The sequence below is a fragment of the Crocodylus siamensis genome, chromosome 7 (assembly GCF_052110815.1).
Source record: "Crocodylus siamensis isolate JL-2025a chromosome 7, ASM5211081v1, whole genome shotgun sequence".
Taxonomy (NCBI): Eukaryota; Metazoa; Chordata; order Crocodylia; family Crocodylidae; genus Crocodylus; species Crocodylus siamensis.
Window position 1 is genome coordinate 5,503,842 of NC_143401.1, and position 26,370 is coordinate 5,530,211.

The window sequence follows — 26,370 nt, forward strand, 5'->3', positions numbered from 1 at the left end:
AGCTTTTCCTAGTCTGACGTATCCACTCCTTGGCCTGGAATGGATTGTATTCAGTCCTTAATGCAACTAGTCACAACTAGGAGTTTTGGACACCTGAGGAAGGCAGGACTGAGTGTCTGATGATAAGCACCTTTAGGAAGAGAACTGAACTTATGACGGCTGTAAGAACTGCTGTACCTGAGGTACGTCCACTTTGTTACTGTGTTGTGATCTGATAGCCCAAGGTAGAATGCCGTTGAAAAACTAGCTCGTTACTGCCTTTATGCAGTGCTGTCTCATGGAGAACACTTCTACTTGGATGCTGCTGGTACCACTTTCTGAGCTGACAGAGAAAGTAACTCAATATAATATGATTCATTATCCTTTCACACTATGCTCCCATCAGAGGAGGCCTCCCAACTATGCCTGCAGCTCAGATATCAGTCAGAGTTCTAATGAAACAGAGGATATTTTTAATAGATAGTCTCACTTCTGACAAGCTCAGAGGACTTGGCAATTGACATTGTGTTGAACGCTGGACAAGACCATCTCAGAAGCGTTCCTGTCCTAGAGAGCTTCCAGTGTGAGGGAGATGCAAAGAGACATTCTGAGAGAACCCAGGAGGAGTTAAAGCAAGAACCACTGAGTTTATTTCAGTCTTGATGACCCCCAAAATACTCTAAGGTTGCAATTTAACTGGGAGGGAGGTATGCATGGCTGAGCTGCAGCTACCTCTGCTAAGTCAACCGGATGGAGCATTTTCTCTGTTCCTAAGTCAGTGAGTCACCTAATTAAGAGTTGAAGTATTTTGATTTTTTTTTTTTTTTTAAAAACACACTATCTGGTAAGGACACAACTTGTTAACAGTGAAACCCAGGTGCTGACTCGCACAATAACCTCTTTGTGATTGCCACCCACTCTGCCTGGGCTTTGAAATGCCAGTGCCTCAATTAGTGCAATGGAGTAAATGCAGATTATTTCACAAGCTTCCCACAATGCCAGAGTTCTGGATACCAGGATGGAGGGCTGAAGAAAACCCAGGCATGGCTTTTTACAGAGGTCTCAAAAGCCAAGTATTCTAGGCTTGGTGTCACAGAGCAATGAAGACAAAGAGAATCCAGCTAGAAAAGCTCACTTCTCAACAGTCAGCCTCCAAAAGGGCCCAAACCTGGACAGTGCCGCTCAGTGCTGGTTCAGGGAGGGTAGGGTACCTGCTCCCAAATACAAGCATCATCTTCTGCATGTTCTTTTCTTCTCTCTCTCTCTCAATGTATCACTGCTTCTCATTCACAGAACCAGCTATACAGAGGGCAACCCCCAAGACGGTGAGCAGCATTCCTACCATGGCCCCTAGGGAAAAGACATGCAAAAGAAAAATTAACTCCTCTGAACTCATGAAGCTTGGGGACGTTGACTGGGGTGTGCCGATACTCCTGTTGGGACCAAAGCTGGAGGCTCCTGGCCTAAAGGGTCTTGCCCCTCTGCTCAGGGTCAGACCAATCACCAGATTGGGGTCAGAAAGTAATTTTTCCTCCATGGCCAGACAGGTACAGACTGGGGTGGGGGATGCATGAGTAGAGGACCATGCCCCCTCTCGGCTGGGGGCATGGTCTTCTACCCAGCATCTCTTGAGCATAAACTAACAACATTTCATAGAAGCAGGACGTTGGCTGCCGTAGCACACCTGCTTTACCTGTGCCAGGTTATGGTGTTAGGTCTGTATTGTTGCAAGGTTGATGGTAATCTTACGTAGAGTTTAGATTACGGCTTGTATGAGATGATTTGGATAGGGATGTTCATGCCTCAGGCAGTGGTTTGACTAGATGAGCCCTGGAGGTCCCTCCCAGCCCTACTTTTCTATGATTTTATGATAAGCTTCAAGACAAGTCCATCAGGTCGTGTCCTCACAGAGTCCAAGATGTTCTGGAGATCACAGTGTAAAATCTGGATGGGATCTGACTAAACTAGTACCAGATCAGACTTCATCGTTGTTGAAAGCAGATTCTAAGAGAGGTTCCCTCCACTGCTGTGCAGGATTTTGTATGTGAGCTGCCTTGCAGAATTGTACTATGGAGAGCAAATATGCTGTGCTGAACTGCATCATACTTCTTAGACAGACAAGAACCCTTTTTCCCAGTCAGGGAGACTGCATTACTGCTGTGCTAGCAACAGCTCTGTTTAAATACAAATGCAGCTATTGGCATGGGCTTACTGATGGCTATTAGCACGTTCCAAGCAGTAGCTAATGTTCTCCAGCTTGTAGTGTTTTTATGAAGGGAACTGGTCTACACTGATGTTGCTCTATGGACTCAGATGGGAATAAAGACTCCTCATTGGTGTTTTAGGTGTGCAGGAAACATCCCTTTCTTGTACCAGAGCAATTGCTAATTCTGTTATGCATCCCTTATAATTTATCCCATGAAAACCCAAACCTGAGGTACTAGGAGCCCTCGACTCCCTGTGACTTGAGTTTCACTGCAGGAATCCTGTCCTGCCAAGTTCATCTTCCCTCCCAACAACAAGTGAAGAATCCAGTTCATTGTAAAGGATGATCATGTTTGCAACTGAGTAGCTTCCTCCCCTAAGAGACCCCCAGGACCATGTTATCTACTGTGGCGTAACACACTGTACTTCTTAGTGTAACAATAGCAAGTGACCCATAGCAGAGTTGTCCTGCTTCTGGTTTCAAGTCTCAGTCTGACAACAGTTACTAAAGATGGCACAGAGTCGTGCTATACTATGCATGATGGAGTAGCATTAGCCAAACCACTGCCCCACAGCTAAGGGAGAGGAGCTCACTAAATCCATCCCCAACCCAGGACACAGTGAATTATTTAACTACCCCTAATCTCTGCTCCTTGGATTGTGATTTACCCAGAAGACTCTGCTGAACCAGGCCACTACAAAGATTCAGGGCATGGAGTCAAATGGGTGCAGAGTGCCTATATAAAAGGACTGAGGCATGACTTACTTTTACCACCGATGTCTTCCCCAAGGACCTTTCCAGTTATTAGGGTGATGATCATAGCCAGAGAGTTACAGAGAGGAACTGCTAGGGAGAGGTCTGAAATGGAATGGGTAATATTAATGCATTAACCTGGAGTGTAATAATTACTGGTGTATGTGCCAGGTAAGTCTTTAATAAGGGAGAACACACAGCTTAAACACTAACACTTTTGTAAAACTCATGCTCAGCATTATAACTGACTTCACTGCTGCTGTTGCAATATGCCCAACTGATTGCTCTTGCCTTGAGCTCAGAATTAATCTAGGATACAATTATTAATCCAGCCTGCACTTTTTGCAAACTCTCTTCCCATAGTCTCAACCCTCCCACTCCGCACGGAAAGGGGACAGCAATCACTGACCTGCAGATGCCAATGTGACATAGTAGAGTATAGATCCACATTGGTTAAATGCAAGCGGCACCATATACTGCAAGGAGAGCACAACATATCAAGTCACTGGAGAAGAAATGAGGGTAAACATAGGAAGGGATTATGTAAGGAAGGACACCAGGGATCCATGAAAGGGGTGAGAACCAGTTTTATTCTGAAAGGGAGCAGGTCCAGCATTTAGGTCATGGCTCTGCCACTGAATCCCTGTTAATGTGATAAGTTCCCCTCTGTTTTCTAGTCAGTAACGGGGGATCACCATAATTTCTTAGGAGAGGTGGGAGGCAACTTGGTTAATGAATAGCTGCCAAGTGCTTGGAAATCCTTGGAGGGAAAGTAGTGTCCTGCGCAAGCTAAATGAAATGTCACAAAATGTCAAAATCAAACAAGCAGTGCTGTCGATCCCAGACCACAGCGATGTGGCTAGGAAAATGCACAGTAAAACTTCAGAGTAAGTTACAGCCATTCAGCGTGCTCCCTACCCAGGAGCCCCCGCTCCAGGGGAGAGCATCGTACCTTGTAATTGAGGAAAAGGAATCTCATTTCTGCAAACAGCTGGAGTAGCCGGGTCTCTCGCTTCACCTTCTCCAGCCCCTCTGTCCCCGTCTTCAGGAACGGATTGGTCCCACCCCACAGAACAGCCACAAGGACGAGCATGGACACTTCCCCTGTAACGTGACCAGAGACTGCCGCGGGTCAGGGGGGATCCGTGTGCCGTGATACGGATGCCTCCCTTTAGTGCTTGAATTATCGCTTGGAGCCCGAGGCTGCCCCTTGGCCCCCGCTCCAGAAGGGCAGGTTGGTCACGTCCTGAATATCCGTCCTGTGCCTGCCACCCCCATCACTTTCTGCCCCAAGTGCCACTCTCATCCCCTTCCTGATCTGCTACTCTGCTTTCTGCTCCTTGCTCCGTACCCCCTGCCTGATGCATCCCCTTGTGGGTGTGCTCAGCTCCCTTGGCCCTGGTCCCTGCTCTTACCGCTTGCATTAAGCTCTGCTGTTTTCCACGTGGTCTCACCTGCTTGGACAGCTCCCCACTCCCAGACATCTTCCTCCCTTCCCTTCCACTGTTTCTTCCCAAGCCCCTTCCCCAGGGAGCCTCCTGCCAACCATCTGGCCAATGTCTTTGGAGATCAAAACGATCGCTGCTGTCGCATCAGGAGTCTGAGGAGGGTCGTGAGCTGCTTGGCCCAGAGCCCTTTAATATCGGCTGTGTCACATGGCCAGTGCACTTGGCGTGTAAGTGTTAGTGGCATTGGCGCCGTTTGTTAGTAAATAATTAGAAGCTTTAACCACCAGTGGCAGGCGGAGAGGCTCAGCCAGACAGGAGCTGTCGTAAGTGTTGTCCGACCAAGTAGCCCAGACCTCTGGACTAGTCAGTCTCTAAGGTGCTGCAGCCCCTGCCTCCTGCCTGATTTCAGGTGCAGATGGAAATCAGGTGGGGCGTTGGGAGAAACAAGGAGTACCGTCCACGTGCGGGAGGGACACGGGGCTCCTGCACTTGGTTCCCTGCAGGGCCCTGACTCGGGGGGGAGGGCACCTTTTTGGCAGGCCACAGGTGAGCCCCGCACCCCCGGCAACTCCGTTCCCACCCGCCTGATGCACTGCTCCGTCTGACCCGCTGCTCTGCTTTCCGCCCCCCTGCCCGATCTGCTGCTCCGCTTCCCGCCTGCACTCCCTGGGCTGCCGCTCTGCTTTCTGCTCCATGCTTCATCTGCTGCTCTGCTTTCTGCTCCCCCACTCCCTGTCCGATTCGTTGTTCTGCTTCCTGCTCCCTGTCTGATCTGCTGTTCTGTTTTCCGCTCCCTGCCCTACCGGGGCGGGTCCCAGTGTCGACCACCCGCCCGGGGGCGCAGGTGCCCGAAGGGTCCGGAAGCAGGAAACTCACCCAGCGGAGCCATGGCAACACTGCCTTCACTTCCGGCCTCCGCGCTCTCTGACCCGGAAATGGTTGCCACTCTTCCTCTTCCGCCCCGCGCTCTGGTGTGGAAGGGGCGCCGCCATGGTGGGTGCGCGAGGGGTGTCGGTGTCGGTGTCGGTGTCGGGGCGGGGGAGGCCGGGCTGGGCCGGGCGCGGGGGTGGCCGGCGGGACTCGGGGCTGACCCGCTCTGTCCCCGCAGAAGCCGATCCTGCTGCAGGGCCACGAGCGCTCCATCACGCAGCTCAAGTACAACCGCGAGGGAGACCTGCTTTTCACTGTCGCCAAGGACCCCGTGAGTGTCCGCCCGCACAACCGGAGCGGCCCCGCCCAAAACAACCCCTCGCCGCTCTGCCCGAGCCCGGGACACGTGTTTTGGTTTCCACCCGCCCCCGGGCTGAGGCTTATCCCCCCCCCCAACTTCATAGTCGTTAGGGGCTGGACGGGGCCTTGCAGATCGTGGGCCCCCCCCCCCCCCCCAGTCCGTTCTTTAACCCCAGGTGTCTTCCTGCCTGGGGCGGGGCTGGGCCCGATCCCGTCCAGCCCCCAACATCCATGAATCTCGTTCCCCGGTCCAGCTGCCACCTTGACTGATAAGCATATTTCTTCCTCCCGTGTTTCTATGCGAGGCAGCCGCTGTGTGTCAGTCTCTCGGCACCTGTCGGATGCTTTCTCTGAGCCTGTTTCTACGTCCCAACAGGCCCCCATCTCTGCCCGGCATTTGGTGTATTCTTGTCTGCCCTCATACAGTGCCAGCCGCCGGATTTTGTAGAGACGTTGGCATCTCGTTAGCGCAAGGAATGCAATGAGTTTCTTGTGCGCTTGTTGTCTTTGTAACTCGGCATCTTGCATCTACGTCCCCCATTCCTCATTTCCTCCCAGCGCTGCGGCCCATTTGGGCTGCGATAACCTGCCTCTTGCATTTGTGTGTGCTGCGGTGCAAGCCTTGAGATCCTCCATGCAGTTTCATGTTTGACGCGAAGTGGCATTTGCGTACCCAGCAATAGCAGGTAAAGCGGATGCTCAGTTTCCTTCTGTTGTTCCTCCAGATTGTCAATGTTTGGTACTCGGTCAACGGAGAGAGGCTTGGCACTTACAATGGTCACACAGGAGCTGTTTGGTGTGTGGATGCAGACTGTATCCTTTGGTTCCCACAGCCTGTCTGGCTGTCGTCTTCAGGTTCTTCTCCAGTGCAATCATTGGGATCTTTGTCCAAACTGGTATCGTACTCTTTTCTTTACTTTCTGCTGTATTTTCCCCCCTTCTTTTGAAATGGGAAATGGTCTGCATGCCATTGTGCCCCAGCCACACTTATCCTTCACCACTGCAGGCTGATATGACATACTCAGGTTGCTGGTGAAATTTGGGGTTCCTGGAAGATCATTGCAAAGCGATCTTCTGTTGCCACTGCAGACAGTAGTTGATAAATGCAAAGCAAAAGCTTGTCTAAATGCGAGAGGAGCCTGGTTCGCACGGCACGAATATTTGGCCGCAGCATTGTGGAATAAAAGTTACTTAACACGCATCTGTCGCATTCCTGATGTGTGCACTGAAACTGTTACCTGTCCTCTGTGTGTCTGTGTCCTACTCTAGTATGTGAACATTGGCTCCTTTGAGGTGATGGGCACTAAGACTTTGTTGACATTCCTTAAGTAGTGGTTCAGGGGACACGAGGCATGTGCTTACAGGCTCTGCAGACAACTCCTGCCGGCTCTGGGACTGTGAAACAGGTAAGACAAGCTACTGGGGAGAGGATCTTTCAAGCCTTTCATTAGAGCACAGCTGAGTCCATGAGCTGGGGAGTAGCAGGGTGATGTGTTGGCTTCTCACTTCAGCAAAGGCGCATTTAAATTTACCTTAGGCCACTCTTGGAAGGGTGTGCTCGTGTTCTGATTCCTACCTGCTAAGAAATATTTTTGCCCTCTTCACTATCCAAACTGATCTGATTTGATGTCTTCAGCCTGGAATTGGTGCTGAGGTGATGCTTGTGGTGGGGAAACTTGCACAGACGCACTCACCTTATCTCTGACCAGAATGGTTGGTCCTTGCTTTGTGAGTGCATAATTCATCCAGCAACTTAAAAGGAGTTCTTACGTGTGTGCACCCTGGCTTTCATGAATGATATTTCAGTAGCTGAAATGGTGCCATCCCTTTGAGTAAAAGCATTTGGGTGGAGGCCTGCTGAAAGAGCATGCTTCTCTGACCTGTAGTGAAGCGTGAAGGTGCTTGTTTACCAACTTGGGAGACTGCTGCGAGACCCTCTTCAGAGCCCAAAACATCACTTGCTGTGCTAGGTCACTAATCAGTGGGGACTTGAGCAGTGAGAATAGACTGGAACTTGCATTAAATGACTTACAGGTAGTTAAAACTGCTGGCCACACCCTGTTCTAGTTTCCTGTCTTTGCTTGGTGAACTGTGAAATTGATGGTGTGAAACACAATGTGGTGGTCTGGAGCTGTCCACTGAGACTCTGCCCTGTGTCTAGGAAAACAGCTTGCCTTAGTGAAGACCAGCTCTGCTGTGAGAACCTGTGGGTTTGATTTTGGAGGAAACATCATCATGTTCTCCACGGACAAGCAGATGGGGTATCAGTGCTTTGTGAGCTTCTTTGACCTGCGGGACTCCAGTCAGATTGGTACGGAGCCTAAGCAGATGCCTTCGTGGGGGTGGGGAGGCTCTGATGGTACCTTCTGTCAGCAATTCAGTTGGCAGTGTTGTGCCTGAGCCACTCCTTCCTTCCCTAGAGAACGATGAGCCTTACATGAAAATCCCATGCAGTGAGTCAAAAATCACCAGTGCTGTGTGGGGCCCTCTGGGGGAATTCATCATCGCAGGACATGAGAATGGAGAGTTGAACCAGTTTAGTGCCAAGGTGAGTGTGATGCAGAGCAGGATTGCCTGAGGGCAGGGAAGAGGGCTATATGGTGGGCATCCCACGGCATATGAGCTGGACTTTTGTGAGCTATGGTACAGGTATGGGCAAGGGGCACTGGAGTATGATGGCTGGGGAAGGTATGTGCACCTGGGGCTCTGGTGCTGGTGGAGGGTGATCATTAATTTTGCTGCTTGTCTGGTCCCAGTCAGGGGAGCAGCTCACAAATGTCAAAGAGCACACCAAGCAAATCAACGACATCCAGACCTCACGGGACATGACCATGTTTATTACTGCCTCCAAGGACAACACAGCCAAGGTGAGACCTCTCTTGACCCACCCAGTGGCTCGAGGGCTGAGGGAGATGGCTGTTTTGGCTTCTTTTCCCCTTCCACTGTTTGAAGCTTCTCCCTAGAAACTTGTGGGTAACTGTGGACCCAAGCTTCTCTTACACCAAAGCAAATGTCTGCTTAGTGGGAACAGCCCTGTAAAGAGAGGGCTGCCTGGGCTAGATGGACAGGCAGAGGCAATCATGCCATGGTTTCGGAGCTGAGGTGGAACGGGGCACTGTGTGCTGCTCTTCTTGGAGCATGTGCAGATCTTTTTGGGACTTAAACCTTTGAATCAGGAGCCTTACCACAGACTGTTCTGGACCCGTGGCACTAATAAGCCCTGTCCAGGGGCAGAAGCTGCTGTTCAGGCTGTTGGGGGAGTGAGGCCCTTTCCAAGGTATTACCTTGGGACAGGCTGGTAGTGTTGGCTGCCGTTTCTCCCAGCTCATTCCCAGGGTCACCTCTGCACCTCTTGCCTATTAGCTCTTCGACTCCACTACACTCGATCACCTGAAGACTTTCCGGACGGAGCGGCCCGTGAACTCTGCAGCGCTCTCGCCCATTTTTGACCATGTAAGTGTTTGCCTTGGAGCTGCTGCATTGTAGATGCCTCCCTTTTGGCAAGCCCTGGCATTGTGGCAAGAAAAGAAAGACTGAGGGTGGGGAGATGGGGACTCTGCCCACTGCCAGATCGTGTTCTAAAGAACGTTCAGTCAATCAGTGTCTTGCATCACACTCTGATAATGGCATAATTTCCTCCATCTTTCAGGGGCAGTGCAGGGTTATTCCCTGCAATATATTCATGTCCCTTCTATACCCCCGTGCCTGCATGCAGGGCTTGCTGGTGGCTCCTCTTCTATCCCTGAACTTTAGTCAATGGTGCCTTTAGTGTTGCATCTCCAAGCTTCTTTGCTGCCCCATGGTGAGTCCTGGCACTGCAGCCTGAGATGCTGCACTAGCTCAGGAAAGGCTGATCACTGGTGCATAAGAAACTTCTTCAGCCTGCCTCAGTGGGGATGGGAGGGAGATGTGGAGAGAGACATGGCTGAATTCAAACTGTTTCTTCCGCTGTAGCTTCCAGCAGAGGTGACAGGGAGGGAAGAAGAGGGATTTACTTAGGCTGAAACCTGCAGCAGAAACCGAGGAGGATGGAACCTCCTGCCATCTTGGCGTGTCAGAGAAGAGGAGTGTGGGCAGCCTGGCTGGCTCTCAGAGTTATTTTTAGCTGCTGCCAGTCTAAGCATCTGTGCAACTGCAGCACTGGCAGATAGGAACAGCTGGAGAGGAGCTGCTATTTGGAGTGTTCCTTCCTGCCATTCCTCTGTCGGGGGAGGGGAGTGTTGCTGGAGTAAGCAGTGCAGTATGAGCCCAGGCTAGGAAGTCTGTGAAAGCCCTACAGGGATGAGTTCTAGGCCTTCTGTTTTGGGCTTGGTAAATGGTTCTCAAGTGAGTGTGGCTGAAAGGTAAGAGGTGCACAGCAGCTGTCATGGAGTTCTAGCCATGGAGATCAAGCTGACGGGAGCAGGCGTCTCATGGGTCTCTGCTTCAGTTGCTCTGCTGAGTACATGGAGCCTGATACCTGCCAGGAGTGGTCTTGAAGCAGCATCTAAGTATGTTGGCTGCTTTTTTCCCCCTTGCAGGTTGTCCTGGGTGGTGGACAGGAGGCCATGGACGTGACCACGACCTCTACTAGAATTGGCAAGTTTGAAGCAAGGTTAGTTCCTTTTGTTCCTTCAGTGCCAAGGCAGATGGGGGCATGGAGGGCAGATGACAAGTGCTACTGCCTACCTTCTGAAGCAGCAGAAAGAGTTGGTCATGGAGTACGGCATGCCCTCAGACAACCCTCTCCATGCCTGACTGGGGCTCCAAGCTGCTGACCAGAGCTTCTTCCTTGTTCCCAGATTCTTCCACTTGGGTGTTGAAGAGGAGTTTGGGAGAATCAAAGGCCACTTTGGTCCAATAAACAGTGTTGCCTTCCACCCCGATGGAAAGAGGTAAGGATTTTGCTGTGGGGTTCAAAGTCACTGCTGCCTATTCAGGCTGGACTCAGGCTTTAATGGGCTACATTCCACCCCCTCCTTGCCAGCGCACCCCAGCGTTGACCTGCTTGGCTGTGTCATGATCTTGCACTGCAGTATCCTAAACCCATGGTTCATCCTGGAACACTGAGAAAGCTGCAACCGCTTGCCCCCATCCCTGTGCAGGAGGGCAGAGCCAGCCTTTCTTTTGTATATGCAGTGACTCTTAATATAGATATGACTGGGTGCCAGTGTTGTATTTTAGAGCCTGTCTGCACCAGGGCAACTGGAAAAGATGAGACCAGCCAACTAGGATCATACCTTAAACTGCTGCTCTGTGCATGCATGTAGACAGTGGGGCCTTTGGGGTGCTGACAGGGAGACTGGATTTGAGGGTGGTGTGACCTCAAAGGGACCTTGGAGTTTTGACCTCTCCTTGTTACTCCCCTGCAGTTACAGCAGCGGCGGTGAGGATGGCTACGTCCGCATCCACTACTTCGACCCTCAGTACTTCGAATTTGAGTTTGAAGCTTGAAGCACAGTCCCTGCTTCTTCCTTCATTTCCCCCCCTTCCCTTTGAATTGTTTGTCATCCCCCAATCCCCATCTCCTCTCATGCAGCTGTGGCAGGGCCCAGGTTAGTCAGCTCCCATGGGAAGCAGTGGGTGCTGAGGTCATGGGTAAGCTGTGATGGGCATGGGAATGATGCTTCGTGGAGGTAGCCTTGACGGCATGTGGCCAGTAGGGATCGGTCCGCTTGTCTGCTTTGCAGGCCACTAACTTCCTGCCCTCCTTGGGGATATTTATAAATCGGTGGGAAAATAAACTCCGAAGGAAATAATAAATATAAATCTTTCATAAACTGAGACAGTGCATCGTGGTTCTGCTGGTGGTTTGGGAAAAACCCAGTCCAGTGGCCTCTGCTTTTCCAGCTATGCTGGGTGACTTGCTCCCATACACTGGTGATACTGAGCCTTCCTAGCCTAGGAGGAGCTGGGACCCTTGGACTGTCTTCCCTGACTGTGGTCTAGTTCTGCTAGTTTAACACCAGGCAAATGGTCAGAATTGCTTAGGCCATAAATAGGCTGGAAAACAATGACTGGCCGCTCTCTCCTTCCTGCTGACATGCATGCAATGTTGATCGCTTTGTCTGTGAGCCAGGCATGAGACTGAGCCAACTTTTTCCTCAGGGAACAGTTATTTCCTGCCCTGGGAAAGGTTTTTTGCAAGCCCTTCCTCTCCCCTGCATCCCTTTCCAGCCTGTATGTAGAGTGAGGGGGACTTGGTGCTTCTCTGCCCTCTGCTTGAGCCTGGTTCTAGGTATCAGTGTCTTGCTGACTGCAGCTCAGGTGGATATTGCCGCTTGGGCTGTGAGGTGTAGACTGGAGGGGATTGAGGAAAATGGATCTAGCGTTTGACTTTTCTGGCTGCTTTGCGATAACAGTGCTGGGGAGACGCAGGCAAAACCTCTAGCCCAGCCACCCTGTGGGAGAAACCACTGAATGGGATTGCTGGACAAACTGATCTTCCTGGTACCCCCAACCCTGCTCTCAAAGTCCAGGTCTAAGCCTCTGGCCTGGTGTCAGTGAGGTTCTGGCTATCCTAGAGTAGAGGGAGGGCATATATGGGCTGAATGGAGCCATCTCCCTGAGGAGCAGCCCACTGCTCCCAGGCACTGAAAGCAGGAGGAGACCATGTGAGAACAGTCCATTTTACTGGCTGTGCTTTGGTTGTAATACCTCGAGGTAACCCACTGGCCTCTGCGCCAGGCAGACTCAGTTCGGAGCCTGGCTTCACAGTCGAGGCTTCCCACAGCTCCAACAGAGCCTGTGACCAGCACAAAGCTCCAGGTGAAAAGCAGCAGTTTGTTTTTTTCCCCCCTGGAGGAGGATGAAATGATGGATTTGGGGGCTGGCAGTGCGTGAGTCATCAGCTGTCCTGGAGCAACCTCCTCTCTGTTGTGGTAAGATCAGTGGGGGAGCAGCTGCTGGGAATGAGCAGCACCATTGGTCCTCGGTGGCAATTCACTGCCTTCCACCAGTCGCTGGATTTCTGTCCAGGCCTCATCCAGGTACTGGGAGGAGCGGATCCACCGGAGGAACAAGCCTGCAGACACAAGCAGTCAGTACTTACTGCAGGGCAGCCAGGAGTTCTTGGCTACTGAAGGCAAAGCCCTTGCAGGGTGTGTGTGGTGGTGGGGAGGGAGCCTACGGAGCACTTACCCTGCCAGAGCTGCAGGCTCTGGGGTTCCACGGACGGCCAGATGACCAGGGCGTTGTACGAGTACAGGGGGTTCAGGTATTTCTTTTGCTGGTTGGGCTGGTTCAGCCAGGACCAGAGCGAGTGCGTCGTCTCCCTCACTTTACACAGGCACCTGCAAGTGTGTGCAGTGAAGGGCCCTGGAGGTCGACTAGGGGCTGCCTGATTTAGGGCAAAGCCCTGTTGGTGACTTGGGCATGTGGCTATATGCTGGGACTGTCAGTTGAGATCTCAAGTCCCTTCATTTGGGTAAGAAACTGGGTGGCAGTTATTTTGCCCAGGAGGTGTCACCCACAGGCTGCTGCCTGACAGGGGGACAAGTGGCTTTGTGTCCACAGGGAAAGGGGATGTTGTGGGGGTAGGAACATCCCTCCCCTTAGGTGCAGCTCTCAGCTGTTTCCATTGAGGCATGTTTGCATTGTGCCAACCAATGGGCAAGTGCTGTGTCAGATCCCTTCCATCCTGAGGCTTGGCTTCCCTAACCCAGGCCACTTTGGCAGGTTTAAGGGATTGAGGAACCAGCCAGGTGTGAAAGCCCAGGCCCTGCCTCCCTAGTGGCCTGGCAGCCTGTGCTGAGGCAGTGAGAGCAGGAGACACGAGGGTGTGATATGTATCACTGGAGCACCCAGTTTGTGCCTTCACTCCCAGGTGATCCTTCAGCTGGGTCCAGCTGGCCTCAGCGGTGGAGATCAGATTACTAGCAGGCCCTGGTGGGATGAAGAGGTCGAGGGCCCTGGGGGACATCCCTGCTACCCTGTAGTGCATATTATGATGCTCCAGGCTGGCAGCAAGTCCACCCCTTCTGGGGCTTGGGGTGGAGAATGCCATCCTCATCCCCACTGCCCAGGTCCTTGCCAGGGTGGGGGCTGCACTTGGCACTTGCCTTTCCTTCTCGCTGTTGCACAGGAAGGTCCCGTAGGCGGAGGCGTAGCTGTTCTCAAACAGTGCCAGCAGGAGGCACTCGCTGAACTCCAGGGAGAAGGGGAACTGGCGCCCCAGCTGCCCCACACAGTCCAGGAAGAGGAGGAAGACAGGGGCTTCCTGCTTGAGCCGGGCATGCGAGTACGCGGAGTGGGCGCAGCGCAGGTGAAACGGATGCCCTGCCTATTCAACGGGGAGCAGGGGCCCCATCAGCTGGGGAGCACCAGACATGGGCTGCCTCGTCGTTCCCAGGACAGTGGGGGCCTTGGGGGATCAGGACTGGGGTGGGGCAGGTCTCGTGGGTTGCCCTGCAGTTCCAGGGGTGAGATGCCACCCTCCTTCCCCACAGCCAGGCTGCTCCGGGACAATGTCACCTCCCCTCCCCCTGGCTGAGGAGCTGGGTTACCTGGATCCACTCCCGCTCCAGCAGGTGCTGAAACCCCACCAGCGTCCTGCAGTCTGGGTCCAGGATCACTTGAGCCAGTGCCGTCACCAGCAGGGTGGTGTCTGTGCCCTCGGCTCCGTGCACCAGGATGCAGGCCTCTTCCCTGAAAGCAAAGGGAATGGGGTGGGTGACAAACGTGGGCACTGCCCACGAGAGGGGCAAGCTCATGCCAGGGAGGGAGGAAGCAGCAGAACAGGGCTAGTGGTGGGGAAGCTGTCTGCCTGGCGGGGCTGTCTCTGCCACAGCTGCACAGGCAGTCTGGGCCCGTGGGGAGCACGAACGCAGCCCATGCCTGCCCTGTCCTGTCCCTGGGGACCAAGCCCTGCCCCGCTCGGTGACCCAGGCTGACTCCTGCTCAGCCAGGATCTGTGCAAGGGGAAAGCCAGGCTGCTACCTACAGAGGGAAGTGGGGCTCCCAGCACGGCAGTCCCGGCTTTGCCCCTCCTTGCCCCCATACATCTCACCTCTCCATGCACTGTGCGGCCAGGCAGGCAGTGCTCAACGCTGCCTTGACGTGGGACAGCCACTTGGAGCTCTCCAGCTTGCTCAGCCAGCGGTCCATGCCGAGGGATGGGTCATTGCAGGCTTCCACGAGCTTCATGAAGCTCTCTTGCAGCGGGCGGCCCCTGCTTGTGGGGAGGCAGGAGAGAAGCTGCAGTTCCTGGCTCAGAGTGGGGTGATGCTTTCTGGGCTCCTGCCCAGAGTCTGCGCCAGCCAGGGGAAGGAAGGAGCCTCCACCCCTGGTCCCCGGGGGGTGGTAGAGTCAGCATAGCCAGATCATTAGTCAGCCCTGAAAGGAGCAGGCCAGGGCTCTGCCCAGCCCCAGGCCATGAGGCAGGGGCTAATGAATGCTAGTGCCGTTCTTTCCCGTAGCCCAGCCCAGAGATCCATGTGCACAGGGTGGAAGGTGGATTTTCCCACAGCCTCAGCACTAGGTGCTGCACAGGATCAAGTACCGACCTTTCCAGTGGCCTGTGCAGCCTCTTCCAGCCGAGATAGGCAGCTTTGGGCTCAGAGCCACCTCCTGTCATGCGGGCCTGCTTGGCAGCCTGGGCTGAGCGGGTGTCGATGACAAAGCCACGTGCCCTCCCACACAGCGCAGCTTTGAGCAGCAGCTCATCCTCCTGGCACCGCTTTTTGTTGGGGCCCATCAGCGGCTGGCCACTACGGAGCATCACCTGTGGGGCAGAGATGCTGGGGCAGCTGGGCTGAACCAGCCCCTTCCCTGTGCCAGCCTAATGAGAGACAAGGAGCGCCCCCAGTCTAATCTGCTTGTCACTGCGGTGTCTAGCGAAAGTCCTACTTGCCTTATTCCAAGCTAAGCAAGAGCTGGCCTGTTTGGTGGCTGAATGGGAGACCCCCCCCCCTTTTCCCCCAAGGGTCTACAGGGTCAGGGTGGTCGGTGCTGGGTGGGATGCTGTAGTTCAACTCTGCTTCCTTGGCCGTCTGCTGGGGGGTGGCGTTCTTTGCTGTTTTGTAGACTGACTTGTACTGTTACAGAGAACTGCATAACAACTGTGCCACCCCAGAAGTGGCTGCATTTTGATCACTCCTGATGGATCATTTTGGCTGCAAGGTGGTTTGGGTCTCCAGAGAGGCTCCCACATAAATGTAGTGCCCTAGCTGCTGGGCTGAGAGGTTCCCTGCCTGGGTGCGGCTGTGGTGCCAGGAAGGGAGCTGGAGCGGGAAGGGGATGGCACTCACAGTCTGGTTCTTCTTGTGATAGTAACTGAGGATGGGGAACCGGCCCCCCTGGCGGAAGCGGGCGATCTTCCTCAAGGCTTCATCATCCACTACGGCTGGCACAGTGATGGCTGATGGGTAAGTTGGGCAGGTGGTGAAGTCCCTGTTCACGCTGCTCAGTCTCCAAGCGTTTGTCTAGAAAGGGCAGCTGTGTCAAGCTTGGTCCCCATGGCTTTCACCCCAGGGAGGGGAATGGTGACCATCTCCTACCCAGTGCTGGGCTAGGCCAGCTTAGTTTCCAGGGGCCACCCCTGGCTTGGGGGACTTGCCAAGATAGCTGGGGAAATGTATGATGCAGACACCTGGCCATGTGGAGCTGCCTTGTCTCCTGAAGTTCCTCATGAAATGGTTGCCTGGGGGTAAGTGTCTGGCTGCTGATCTGGCCAGCCAGTGAAGGTCTCTATATTCCTTCTTCCTGTCCAGAGCCAGCTCGGGCCTGTTTCAGTGTGGTCCAGGCAATCTTCATTCAGATCAGACCCAGCTGCTGCCTTCCCTATCCCAGCCCACCAGGTGTGGCCCATCTCCATGCTGGTGCAATGCCAGCCTCCCTGCTCTGTGCGCCAGAGGTGAGGGGACAGTTCTGGAATGACCCAAGCTGCCCTGGCCTGCCATGTGTGTAGTGCACGCAGGGCTCTGATCCCTCCCCTCCTCCATGGCTTCTGGAGCAGTGCAGTTGCTTCCCACACACTGCCCTTGCTGCCTGTCTCTGCTTACCTCCGCAACTACCTGTTGGTAGTAATGGTGGGGTGGGTAGGGATGCCAGCCCTGCTCCAGCTTCATGTTTTGGGGTCTATAGAAGAATGGGTACATCATCATCACCGACTCCACGGACGAGAGGGCCTAGGGAAGGAGCAGAGGAGTTGGTCTCTAGCTGAGTTATATGGACCTATGTGTCCACCCAGTGCTGGCTACATGCCAGGCCAGGGCTAGAGCAAAACCATGCTGGATCTGCAGTATAGCTGCTGGGGTTCACCTGCCAGAGGACAGTCCTGCTTCCTGCCCCTGTATTTTGCATGTGCAGCCCACAGCTGAGTCAGGACAGCACGTGCTATGCCTGATCCCTGTCTCTCTTTTTCCAGTCATGGTGCAGACTGGGCATTGGCTTGGCTGGGAGCAGGATGGGGTCCCTGGTGAATTTTCAGGGCACCCTGGTGAATTTTCAGGGCACAGCTCTCAGCTGTGGTATGGTTAGGTGCCCGTGTCTGATGCTGCTGGGCTGAAGGGATGGGCCCAGCAGGTACCTCTGAAAGCCAAAGCCCAGCCCAGTGCAAACAGAGCCTGGGGAGCTGCCTATTTATCTTTAACACAGGAAACTGCAAAACAAACACCAGGCGGGCACAGCTGGGCCTTGCTCTTGCAAAATGTCAGGTACTGCTCTGGAGTGCCTGGCCGGCTGTTGCCTTTCCCAGGTGGCACCAGCTAACCTCGATAGAGCTGGCAATGTTGAGACATTCCTCCATGCCCGGGATCTCCAGTTGCAACACCCGCAGGTCCTTGCACTTGAGTGTGATGGTGCCCGAGGAGCTGGCAAGCCTGTGAGAAGCCAGATATGGGGGGAGGGCAGAGAGTCAGGCGCTCTGTGGCTATTTCTCCCCCTCCCCTTCTTGGGGAGTCCAGCTGCTGCTGGTGACAGCCTGGATCAGTGTGTGTGGAAGGGGGGGGGCGGGTGAACATAAGTGTATGCGTATATGAGAAAGCGCGTGATGAATGCAGGTGATAGATGCAGGCAGATAAGAGCGTGCAAAGACACTGTTAGTGACCCTATTGTTCAAGCGGCTGGGCAGAGAGATCAGGCTGGCTTGGGAGAGGTCTGCGCTGGGCTCTAGCTTGTACTGCTTGTGCTCAAGCTGGCATGGGGGGTGTCATGTGGAAAGGGAGGGGGAGCTATGTGTACCTAGATGCAAAGTAGGAGCGTGTGCCTCATTGTGAGGGACATGTTGCTATGACCAGAATCATTAGTGCATGTGAGTTAAAGCATGTGTGACCGCACGTGTGTGAGCAGCTGTGGTTTCCAGGCAGATCAGTTATCTGTGGCTACAGGCTCATCCCTGACTGCTAACATGAAGTTGCTGTTTGCTTTCTGCCAGCCCTGCCTTTCCTCCTCCCTCATTGCACCATGGGGCCCAAACCTGCTGCCTTTGCCCTAGTCCTCACTGAAGCAGCAAGGCCAGAGTTGTTCCCATCTCTCTGTGGGGTGCAAGCTGTTAAAACAAAAGCAGCAGACAAGGGGGAAGCGGGTACCATGGCCGCCCGGACAGGAAGCTGGGCTCCGGTTAGCACAAATGAAGATTAGCAAGGCAATACAGGGTTAAAAGCCAAACCTGGTCTCTCGTGGAGAGCTGTTAGTCCTGGTGCTTTGGTACCAGCCTAGGTTCTGAACACTGAGTCACAGAAAAGAAGAGAGGTTACTGGGCAGGCCTTGGGGGTTGCTGCCCCTGATGGCAGGCTTGGGGGCAGGGGGAAGCAGAGAGTGGAAGGAGAGGAGAGAGTGAATTGTTCTGTGTCCAGCTGGGCTCATAGGACACTTGGCACTGAGACCTGAAGTTTGGGATCCCAACCAGGGCCCCGTGGCCTGCCTGGTGCAGAGCCAGCTGGATTCCTGGGAAGGACTCGGGGCACTGAAGGGGCTGCAGGAGTGGTGTGAATGCTGAGCAGCAGGGGCATCTTTTGGACCCCAGCTTCCTGCCTTGTCCAGTGTGATCTTGGGTGCCTGAGTGGGGCCACGGGAACCCTCCTAGCTCCAGCCACGCACAGACACCCTCCTCCCCTTACTCAGCCGGGCAGGCTTGGAAGTCACTCGGCCGCCTTTCTGCACCAGCCACAGGGATGTCTCCACCTCAGAGGAGGTGGGAGAAGGATCAGCTTGAAGGGGTTGCGTGGGAGGATGAGAGGGAAGGGGCTGGGGGCCTGATGTGGGGAGCTGTGGGTTGGGGGTGACTTCATTACAGGCTGCTCTGCCACACGGCAGGGGATCTGCCAGGCTCATCTCTCCTGCTGCTGAGGCGTTTGGCAGGGGCTGAGGGAGACTCACCTCTTCTCTACGGCGTCCACGTTCCGGATGAGAAGCCAGAGCTCCACTGTCCCCTGGTCCCCTTCCCCGCCAGGCTGGGACGACAGGAGCAGGTGATGGCTGGTGATGCACAGGGTCCCCTTGATCGCTGGGACCCCGGGGCATGAGAGCAGCACGTTCTCCACCTTGGCAGTCTTGATCAGCTCGGAGAACTCCATGGGGACAAGCCGAGCCCCTGCCGGGAATGGGGTCTCACCGTTTCACGTGGCTGTTCCCCAGAGGCAGCCGGCCCCCAACAACCAGACAAAGTCCTTCTGCAGCCCTAAAGAGGAAGAAGGAGATGCAGACTGAGATGGGAACAGCCCACGGCAGGCGTGTAGCTCCTCTTCTTTGCAGCCTCCCTCCCCAAGCCCCAGCCAGGGCACTACCATCTCCTTCCCTCCCCTGGAGCTCAGCAATGTCAACACTACTTCACAGAGGGGGAAACTGAGGCATGCCACAGGGACATGACTTAATATCCCAGAGGAAAGCAATGGCAGAACGAGATTGATGCTCTGGAGTTCCCATCTCCTAGGCCTGTACTCAGGCTGAGAAACTGCTCCCCGCCCTGGGCCTCTTCTCTGTATATCTGTATTGCTTGCAGTGCACTGCTCCTGGTCCCTGCCAGCAGGATGGTTTAAAGGACCTCATGGCATCAGGTATGTTTAAGCTGCAGGTGAAAATGCAGCTAGTATCTTGCAAGAAGCAACTTAATCATCACATGCATGGCAGCGGGGCCTGTGGACCCCCTTGCACCAGGTGCTGTACAAACACCAGAAAACTCCTTTACAGTGCAAGATTCCTCCTCTGAAGAAGGCTCTTCCTGCAAACTTCCCGCCACCCTGCTACTCACCTCTATCTTGGACCCCATATCAACACCCTGCTAGGCTGTGTTAGACCTAACCAGATCCAAAGCTGCCATCCTTTGATGGGCTTGGTATAGGCAGATCAGCCTGAACCTCTCAGCCCTACAGAAGTGCTGGGGAAGCCTCTGTTCAGCTCCCAAATCCACGAGCTGGCTGAGGAGCCTCCTCTTGAATAAGCAGCAGCAGGAAGCCAGAGCACCCCGAAAGCCTGGGATACGGCCACGGTCCTTACCTGCTGTGGGATCCGCAGTCCTCACGCTGCAACCCAGGGCCCGGAGCCGCAGAAGTTCCTCGCGGCAGGTCGTGCCGCAGAGGAGCCCGCACCTATAGCCCTCGTGCTGGGAGCAGGGCAGCAAAATGCCGCTTTGTCAGGGCGCGGCATGCAGGAGTGCACAGGTGCCGCGGCCTGGGCGGGCAATGGAGCCAGAGAAGCAGCTGCCTACGGGGGGAGCGGGGGCCCTCTGAGCAGCTGCTGCGCTGGAGAAGTTGGTGATAAGCGAGACATGTTTGGAGGCGCTCGTTGGGAAATACAGTAACAGGAACTGAGCAGGCTGCGTGTGGGTGAGGCTCAGAAACAGAAAGAGTGAGAGAGGGAGGATGTGGGGTTTAAGGTGGCCTGGCTGCTCCGGCAGGGCTTGGGCAGCTGCAAGGAGCCCAGCAGTGACCCACAGCGGGGGGTGGTGGGCTGGAGGCCCTTCCCACGTGTCCTGAGGATAAGGGGGTTCCCAGTTCTGGAGAAAACAGGAACAAATGCACTGGTGACTCGGGGCGGTTGAGGCCTTGGTGTGGAGGATGAGGGAGGCTGAGCTGCTTCATCCCTGGGGGATTGTGTGGGCTGAAGAGGAAGGAATCCTTTGAGGCAGAGTCTCTCCACTTCTAGTCAGGATCCCTCCTCTCTGGAGGGAGCTGGGGGCCGGGGTGGTGCAGAGAGGAGCACGGCCCTTACGAGGAGCCCTGCATGCCTGTCCTGGTGCCCCAAGTCTCCCAGGGCCTTGCCCAGCCTTAGCTGCCCAGAATCCTCCGGGACTTCGGCCAAGCCTCCGTTGCCTGCAGCCCCCCAGGGCGCTGGCACCAGGTTCTCTGTTGTCCCAAGCTCTAGGGCTCCTGTCACTGCAGTAGGGCAGCCCCTGACACCCTGCTGCCCATGCAAACCTCTGGTTTCCTATGCTGGGCATTTTCCCTGCATGTTGACCAGCCCTTGGGGTTGGGGGTGGGCAAGGCTGTGTGCAGCCTGCTGTCCATCCGCCTGTCTCTGGAGGGCGTCCACTCTGTCCAGGGCCCCTGGGTTCCACCTTAAACACGGCACAGCTGTGGAGAAGCAAATAAGCCACTGGATAAAGTGACCTGGCCAGGAGCCCTGAGCACAGCTGGAAGGGGGTGACCAATGAGAGCCCTCCAAGGGTGGGATTTCTCATTAGATTTATAGGAGCAAAAGGCCCTGGGCTCGTGCTGCAGCCTGGGAACCAAGGGAGCTCTTCCCTGCCCCAGTGCCTTGCAAACTCGCAGGCACCCACTTCTCCCAGTTCCTTGCAAACTTACAGGCACCAGCTGCTCCATCCCTCTGGATTCAGTGCCTGCTCAGTGTGGTTGCAGTGGGGACCTAGCAGGAGGGAGGACGGCCTATGGGCATCTCACCTAGGATGCCCGGGGAGCGGACAGGTGTTATGCCAGGTGCAGGGATCCACGGCTGTACCTTCACCTTCCTGCAGTGGCAGCAGCCTTTGCCATGCCACCCCACCCCGCTGCCTGCAGCGGTTCTCAAGGGCTCTGTAGCAGCGCTTCCATATTGGATCCCTCCTCTCTCGCATGCTTTGTGAGTCTGACCATCGACTGAACGCTGAGGGGCCTGGGGAATTGGAGGCACAAGCTTCGTGCAGCAGAGGTAGCTTTCTTTTCCTCTTGCTGCAAAGCTGTTCTGTGTCCCTGGTGACCTCTCAACTCTGACTCCCCACCCAGCTCTGAGATCAAGGCAGTGCCATTTCTGTGCTGATAATAGGCCGGGGAGGGAAGGAGTGTCTGTGAGATAAATTACTTTACACTCCTCCGGGCCTTTATATCCTCATTGAAACTTCCTTTCAAAGAACAGGGTGTCTCCTCCCAGCTGGAGACAATAATACAAAAACAAATCCCTCTGCAGGCCTCTGGCTAATTAAAGTTCCTGCTCGTTTATAATTATCACTGGAGTTCCAAACCTTTATTGTTCCAGGGATAAATAACTTGCTCGCAGCTCATGCACACGCACGCAGACCTAGCTGGCTAGCCTGTGGGTGACACTGCTCTCTTCCTCCTGTGTCCCGCCATGTCCTTCAGCCACCTGAAGTTCAAGGAGCTGGGAGAAGAGGAGTCCAACTCGGACGAGGAGAACCTGGACAGCGTGAAGGCCCTGACAGCCAAGCTGAAGCTGCAGACCAGGAGACCCTCCTACTTGGAGTGGAAGGCCCGGGTGCAGAGCCAGTCCTGGAGGAATGGGGCCAAGGAAGCCACCATCGGCTTGCTCAAGGAAGAGCAGAGTGGAGACGTGGCTCCAGAGGGGAGCCCTACCCAGAGGGCGTCAGGCGGCATCTGTGGGTTTGCCACGATGGACGACGCTCTGGAGTGGCTCAGGAAGGAGCTGGTGAGTACCGCCAGCAGCTCTGCTAGGCACGTGGCCTCTTGGAGAAGAGGGGGTTGGAGAAGGCAGGGAACCTGGATCCAGGATCCCATGGATGCTGACTGCCAGGCTCAGCCTGGCATCCCCAGGGCTGCAGGGAAATGGAGAAGGGGGTGTCTAAGGATGGCAGGGAGGGAAAGAGCCCCTGCCTTGGGCTAGGAGCTCAGCAAGTCCCCTGGTACCAGGCCTGGCTGTCGTCACACTTGTGGCCCACGGGTGTCCATTTGAAGAGCAGCACCAGGCTAGATCCTTCTCCACAGCCTTGGGCTTCTGCAGCCTCCTGCTCCTCCAGGCAGGACTCTCAGCCCAGCTGGCCTTTGGCATCTTGTGGTCGATACCCCAGGGAGCATTTTGAGGGGTCTAAATGGCCATTTTGGTGCCCTCCCTGGGGCTCATGGGGCACTTTGCCTGGGTGCATCTGCACATGGGCTGTGTGTACCCTGCTGCGGCAGGGCAGGCTGCTTCCTCTGCTCGAGTGGGAGGCTGGGGCAGATGTGACCCAGTTTTGGTCTGACCCATTTTTTGGTGCCCCACGGCATCACCCCTCTCAGCTGGGGCTGTCCCAGTGCATTCTGGGACTGTCAGGTGGCAGGGTCGAGGGCATCCAAAGGAAAGCTGTGGCAGAGCGTCGTGGGCTGGAGTCATAGAGGGCAGGAGGCTCATTGAACCAGAGCAGCTTCAAGGAGCGTGGCTTCATCCCATGCTAAAGAGAAATCACTGCAGCTGGGACTGATTCATCCAGACCCGAGGGAAATGCCCTGCAGCAAGTGCTTATCAGGGCCTGGGGCAGCTTTGATGTGGGCATGTGCTGCTACCTGTTTGACCCAGCTGTTGGTTCCATTCTCCTTTGCCATGAGTGATCTGGATGTGCGTGTGTGCATGCGCACGTTGATGTGGGACTCTGGCATTTGCCTCTGTGTCTGTGTGTCCTTGTCTGTACGTCTGCAATGACATGTCTCCTTTTTTGTCCCCGTGTCTGCGATTCCTTGTGCATATCTGTCTGCCTATCTCAGAGCACGTGTGTCTGTACAGCTGTGTGTACGTCTGCACATCTGTGTTGTTCCATGCATGTCTCCGATCTGTGTGTCTGTGTCTCTGTCCTCCTGTCTACCGCTGCCTATATCTCCGTGTGCATCTCTGGGCCTCTGTCCCGCTTGCTGTCCACGTCTAGCTGCATCTGCTCATCCTGCTGCCCATGTGGCTCTGCCGGGAGTATGTTGAAAAAGCCAGCTGTAGGCCTGGTGCTCTATGTAATGTTTAACCCAAGCAGCCTGGAGCCACAATCACTCTAGAAAGGCAGCAGCATGTGCTCGGGGCCCCCAAGAGCTGCTATGAAGTTAAAGCCTGTGAGCTGTGCTACAGTATGTGTGCTAGCTAGGAGAGAACAGGCAGTGCAAGGCTCGGGTGGGCATGCTGCGGTCATGCCTTGCTCTGCTGTGCAGCTCTCCCCCTCGGGGCTCCTCTGTGTCTGGCTCCAGTGCAGTCTCAGTGGTGGCCCCCTCATGGCTCCTCTTTCCCTCTGCACAGCAGGAGATGCAGGCTGTGGACCACCAGCTGGCACGGCAGCTGATGCAGCTGCGAGGGCAGATCCACCGGCTAAAGGTGGAGCAGGCCTGCCACCAGCACAAGGAGATGCTGGACGATGCCACCTTCGGCCTGGAGGGCTGCGAGGAGGACTCGGACCTGCTCTGCAACATCCCACCCAAAGCTGCCTTCCTCCTCTCCACACCACTCAAGCACATCGGCGTCACCCGCATGAACATTAACTCCCGCCGCTTCTCCCTCTGCTGAGGCTGCTGGGCTCCCCTGGCCCTGAACATGGGCAGCTGTACCACACATCCCTGCAGAGATGCTCAGGCTGAATGTAAGAACCCAACAGGCAGGTTGGAGGGAAAACAGTGTGGGGTTGCAGTATTGCAGGCTGCTTCTCTGACTGCTGGCTCTGGCATCCTGCTGCCTTGCTTGCTCCTATTGCCCAGAGGTGCCTCATCTCTCCTTGCTGAGTGTACCACGTTGGCGACACTGCAATAGCCTGCTTAAAACCAGACCTGGCAAGACTGGGCCAGGGCTGCACTGATTGCCTGGGACCTGAGGCATGGATGGAGCGGGGAAAGTTGGACTCGCCTTGCTAGGCACTAGAACCCACTTTTGTCTTCAGTCCTCAGCTCAGTCCCTTGCAGCTGGAGGGATGTAGGCTGCAGAGGCTGGTGGGCAGCAGGGGAGCTGAGCCCTGTCTACTCCTATCACATTTGGCCTATTGGCTGCCTCCTGTTGCCCTGCAGTGGCTATTGCCCTCTCGCTCCTCAGTCCCTGCTTCCTGGGGGTCTCTGCTGTATGGAGCAGCACCTCCAGGATGCACAGAGCTCCGCACTTGCCATAAACCCTGAGCCTGCACAAGGTGAGCAGCCCTGGAGCCATGTGGCGTGCACAAGGCGAGCCAGCTCTTCCCAGCAGCATGTGATGCTGTCGTGGGAGGGGAGGGAGCATCGCTGCTGAAGCATCTGTGGCTGCAGTGACGCATGCCACGTGGCTGAAGGCTGCTTGCTGATGCTGAAAAGCACGAACAAACTTTCCGTGCCGCAAGAAAAGAAGGCGGTACAAAGGCAGCTTGCCTTCTGTGTGTCGCGTGTGCTAATAGCCTCCTTGCCGCCCCCAGAGCTGTCTGATCCCAGGCTTGCACAGACGGGGCCTCCCTCCCCTGTGCCACACACCTGAATCGAAGCCCCTAGAGCTGGCCTGACTCGGCCTGGAGATTACTTCTGATCAAGCCATGTAATCCATGTTCCCCCAGCCTTGCGCTGAGTGGGCCGGTCCCCTCCCCCTCCACATTGCTGCCTGGTAATGGCGGAGGAAAAAGGCAGCGAGCACCTTGGGTTTGTTGCTCGCTTCCGCTACATGCTGCTGTTTTCATTCGGGTTTGCTGAGGCCTCAGATGAGAGGGGTGCCGGCTCTATGGGGAGCCAGTGAACAGCCCCACCGAAGCAGGTGCCTTTGTTTGGCCACATGCATGGCAGCTTCTGTGTTTCATGTTCTCTCCGGCTGGTGTGATGACTTACCTGCAGCTTAGGGACTTCGTGTTTTGTTTTTTGTTTTTTTTTTTTTTTATCTCAACCTTGCGGGGACTTGCAGTCCCCACCCTGACCCCTTGTTTGGGAAGCTGATTTTTCCAGGGAGCGTTTGTTCCTTTGGCTGAGAGTGGTGAATCCTAATTTGACACTTTGCCACAGATCTTGGAGCACGGTGCCAGATCTGTGGAAGCTTGCAGCCTCTGCTGAGGGCCATCTACAAAAGAGAGAGGCCGCTGCTGATGGAGGCATGGGTTGAAAGTAGTACAGCCTGCTCCAAGACACCTGCAAGCTGGGGACAGAGCTGGGAAGAGACTCCAGGGGCCCTGCGTTCTGGCTCCCTGCTCAGCTCAGACCCTTAGTGAAGGAGCTGAACCCTGAAACCCCGGCTTCAAATTTTCAGCCCTGAGTCCCACAGCGTCTGTTGGAACAAATTGCTGCTGGTGCAGTGAAGAAGCCTGCTAAGGATCTTCTGGCTCCATGCCTTCAAAGAAAATACAGGAAGATTGTCAGAGCTTAACAACACTGAGATCCCATTGACCTTTTTCAAACAAAAAGGGGTTCTTTGCCTTAAAAAATGGACTGAGTCCCCGTCCCTCCTGCCCCACCCCACCCCGCCCCGATGCTTTATTGTAAAAGCGGTAAGTATTTTTGCCATTTTTTCAGTGTTTTTGATGATAAAAGAGGACACTAGATTTTTTTTTTCACGATCTGTGCTGGCAGATGGGAAATAGGGCTGTGATGCTTTTGTTGCCACTTTCCAGATGCAGAGAGGCTGAAAGCCTGACATATCTTTTGCAAAGCACACCTGTCTTTTTTTGTACAGTTGCCATAACAGCAATAAAAATGATTGATTGAT

The 26,370-nt window shown here is 54.9% G+C and overlaps 4 protein-coding genes across 10 annotated transcripts; 2 read left to right on the forward strand and 2 right to left on the reverse strand.

Annotated features, from left to right (window-relative positions):
* Window positions 1-1,189: 1,189 nt before the first annotated feature.
* On the reverse strand, window positions 1,190-5,294 carry TMEM234 (transmembrane protein 234). Its single transcript, XM_090057430.1, has 5 exons — window positions 5,263-5,294; window positions 3,891-4,042; window positions 3,348-3,414; window positions 2,951-3,043; window positions 1,190-1,329 (listed from the first exon to the last, which is right to left on the reverse strand). The coding sequence occupies exons 1-5, from the start codon at window positions 5,273-5,275 to the stop codon at window positions 1,253-1,255; spliced, it is 402 nt and encodes a 133-aa protein (XP_089913556.1). The 5' UTR covers window positions 5,276-5,294; the 3' UTR covers window positions 1,190-1,252.
* Window positions 5,169-11,379, forward strand: EIF3I (eukaryotic translation initiation factor 3 subunit I). Its single transcript, XM_090057428.1, has 11 exons — window positions 5,169-5,379; window positions 5,495-5,587; window positions 6,342-6,429; window positions 6,957-7,022; window positions 7,778-7,927; window positions 8,037-8,164; window positions 8,373-8,483; window positions 8,980-9,069; window positions 10,137-10,210; window positions 10,398-10,490; window positions 10,968-11,379. Exons 1-11 carry the CDS (start codon window positions 5,377-5,379, stop codon window positions 11,047-11,049), a joined length of 978 nt encoding a protein of 325 aa, XP_089913554.1. The 5' UTR covers window positions 5,169-5,376; the 3' UTR covers window positions 11,050-11,379.
* A 149-nt stretch (window positions 11,380-11,528) lies between these two features.
* LOC149859401 (myotubularin-related protein 9-like) lies at window positions 11,529-22,092 on the reverse strand. Of its 7 annotated transcripts, none has more exons than XM_090057418.1 (12): window positions 20,029-22,087; window positions 18,913-19,213; window positions 18,203-18,262; window positions 17,306-17,414; window positions 16,596-16,721; window positions 15,843-16,016; window positions 15,099-15,316; window positions 14,603-14,767; window positions 14,100-14,241; window positions 13,656-13,876; window positions 12,736-12,887; window positions 11,529-12,619 (listed from the first exon to the last, which is right to left on the reverse strand). In XM_090057418.1, exons 2-12 carry the CDS (start codon window positions 19,107-19,109, stop codon window positions 12,483-12,485), a joined length of 1,701 nt encoding a protein of 566 aa, XP_089913544.1. In that variant the 5' UTR covers window positions 19,110-19,213; window positions 20,029-22,087; the 3' UTR covers window positions 11,529-12,482. The 7 variants fall into 7 exon arrangements, with proteins under 7 accessions (XP_089913544.1, XP_089913545.1, XP_089913546.1 ...); XM_090057419.1 differs by having other exon boundaries at window positions 14,603-14,764; window positions 20,029-22,086; XM_090057420.1 differs by lacking the exon at window positions 18,203-18,262 and having other exon boundaries at window positions 14,603-14,764; window positions 20,029-22,085.
* On the forward strand, window positions 15,825-26,370 carry FAM167B (family with sequence similarity 167 member B). The gene is made up of 4 exons (XM_090057426.1): window positions 15,825-15,959; window positions 16,305-16,447; window positions 22,107-22,410; window positions 23,974-26,370. The coding sequence occupies exons 2-4, from the start codon at window positions 16,407-16,409 to the stop codon at window positions 24,235-24,237; spliced, it is 609 nt and encodes a 202-aa protein (XP_089913552.1). The 5' UTR covers window positions 15,825-15,959; window positions 16,305-16,406; the 3' UTR covers window positions 24,238-26,370.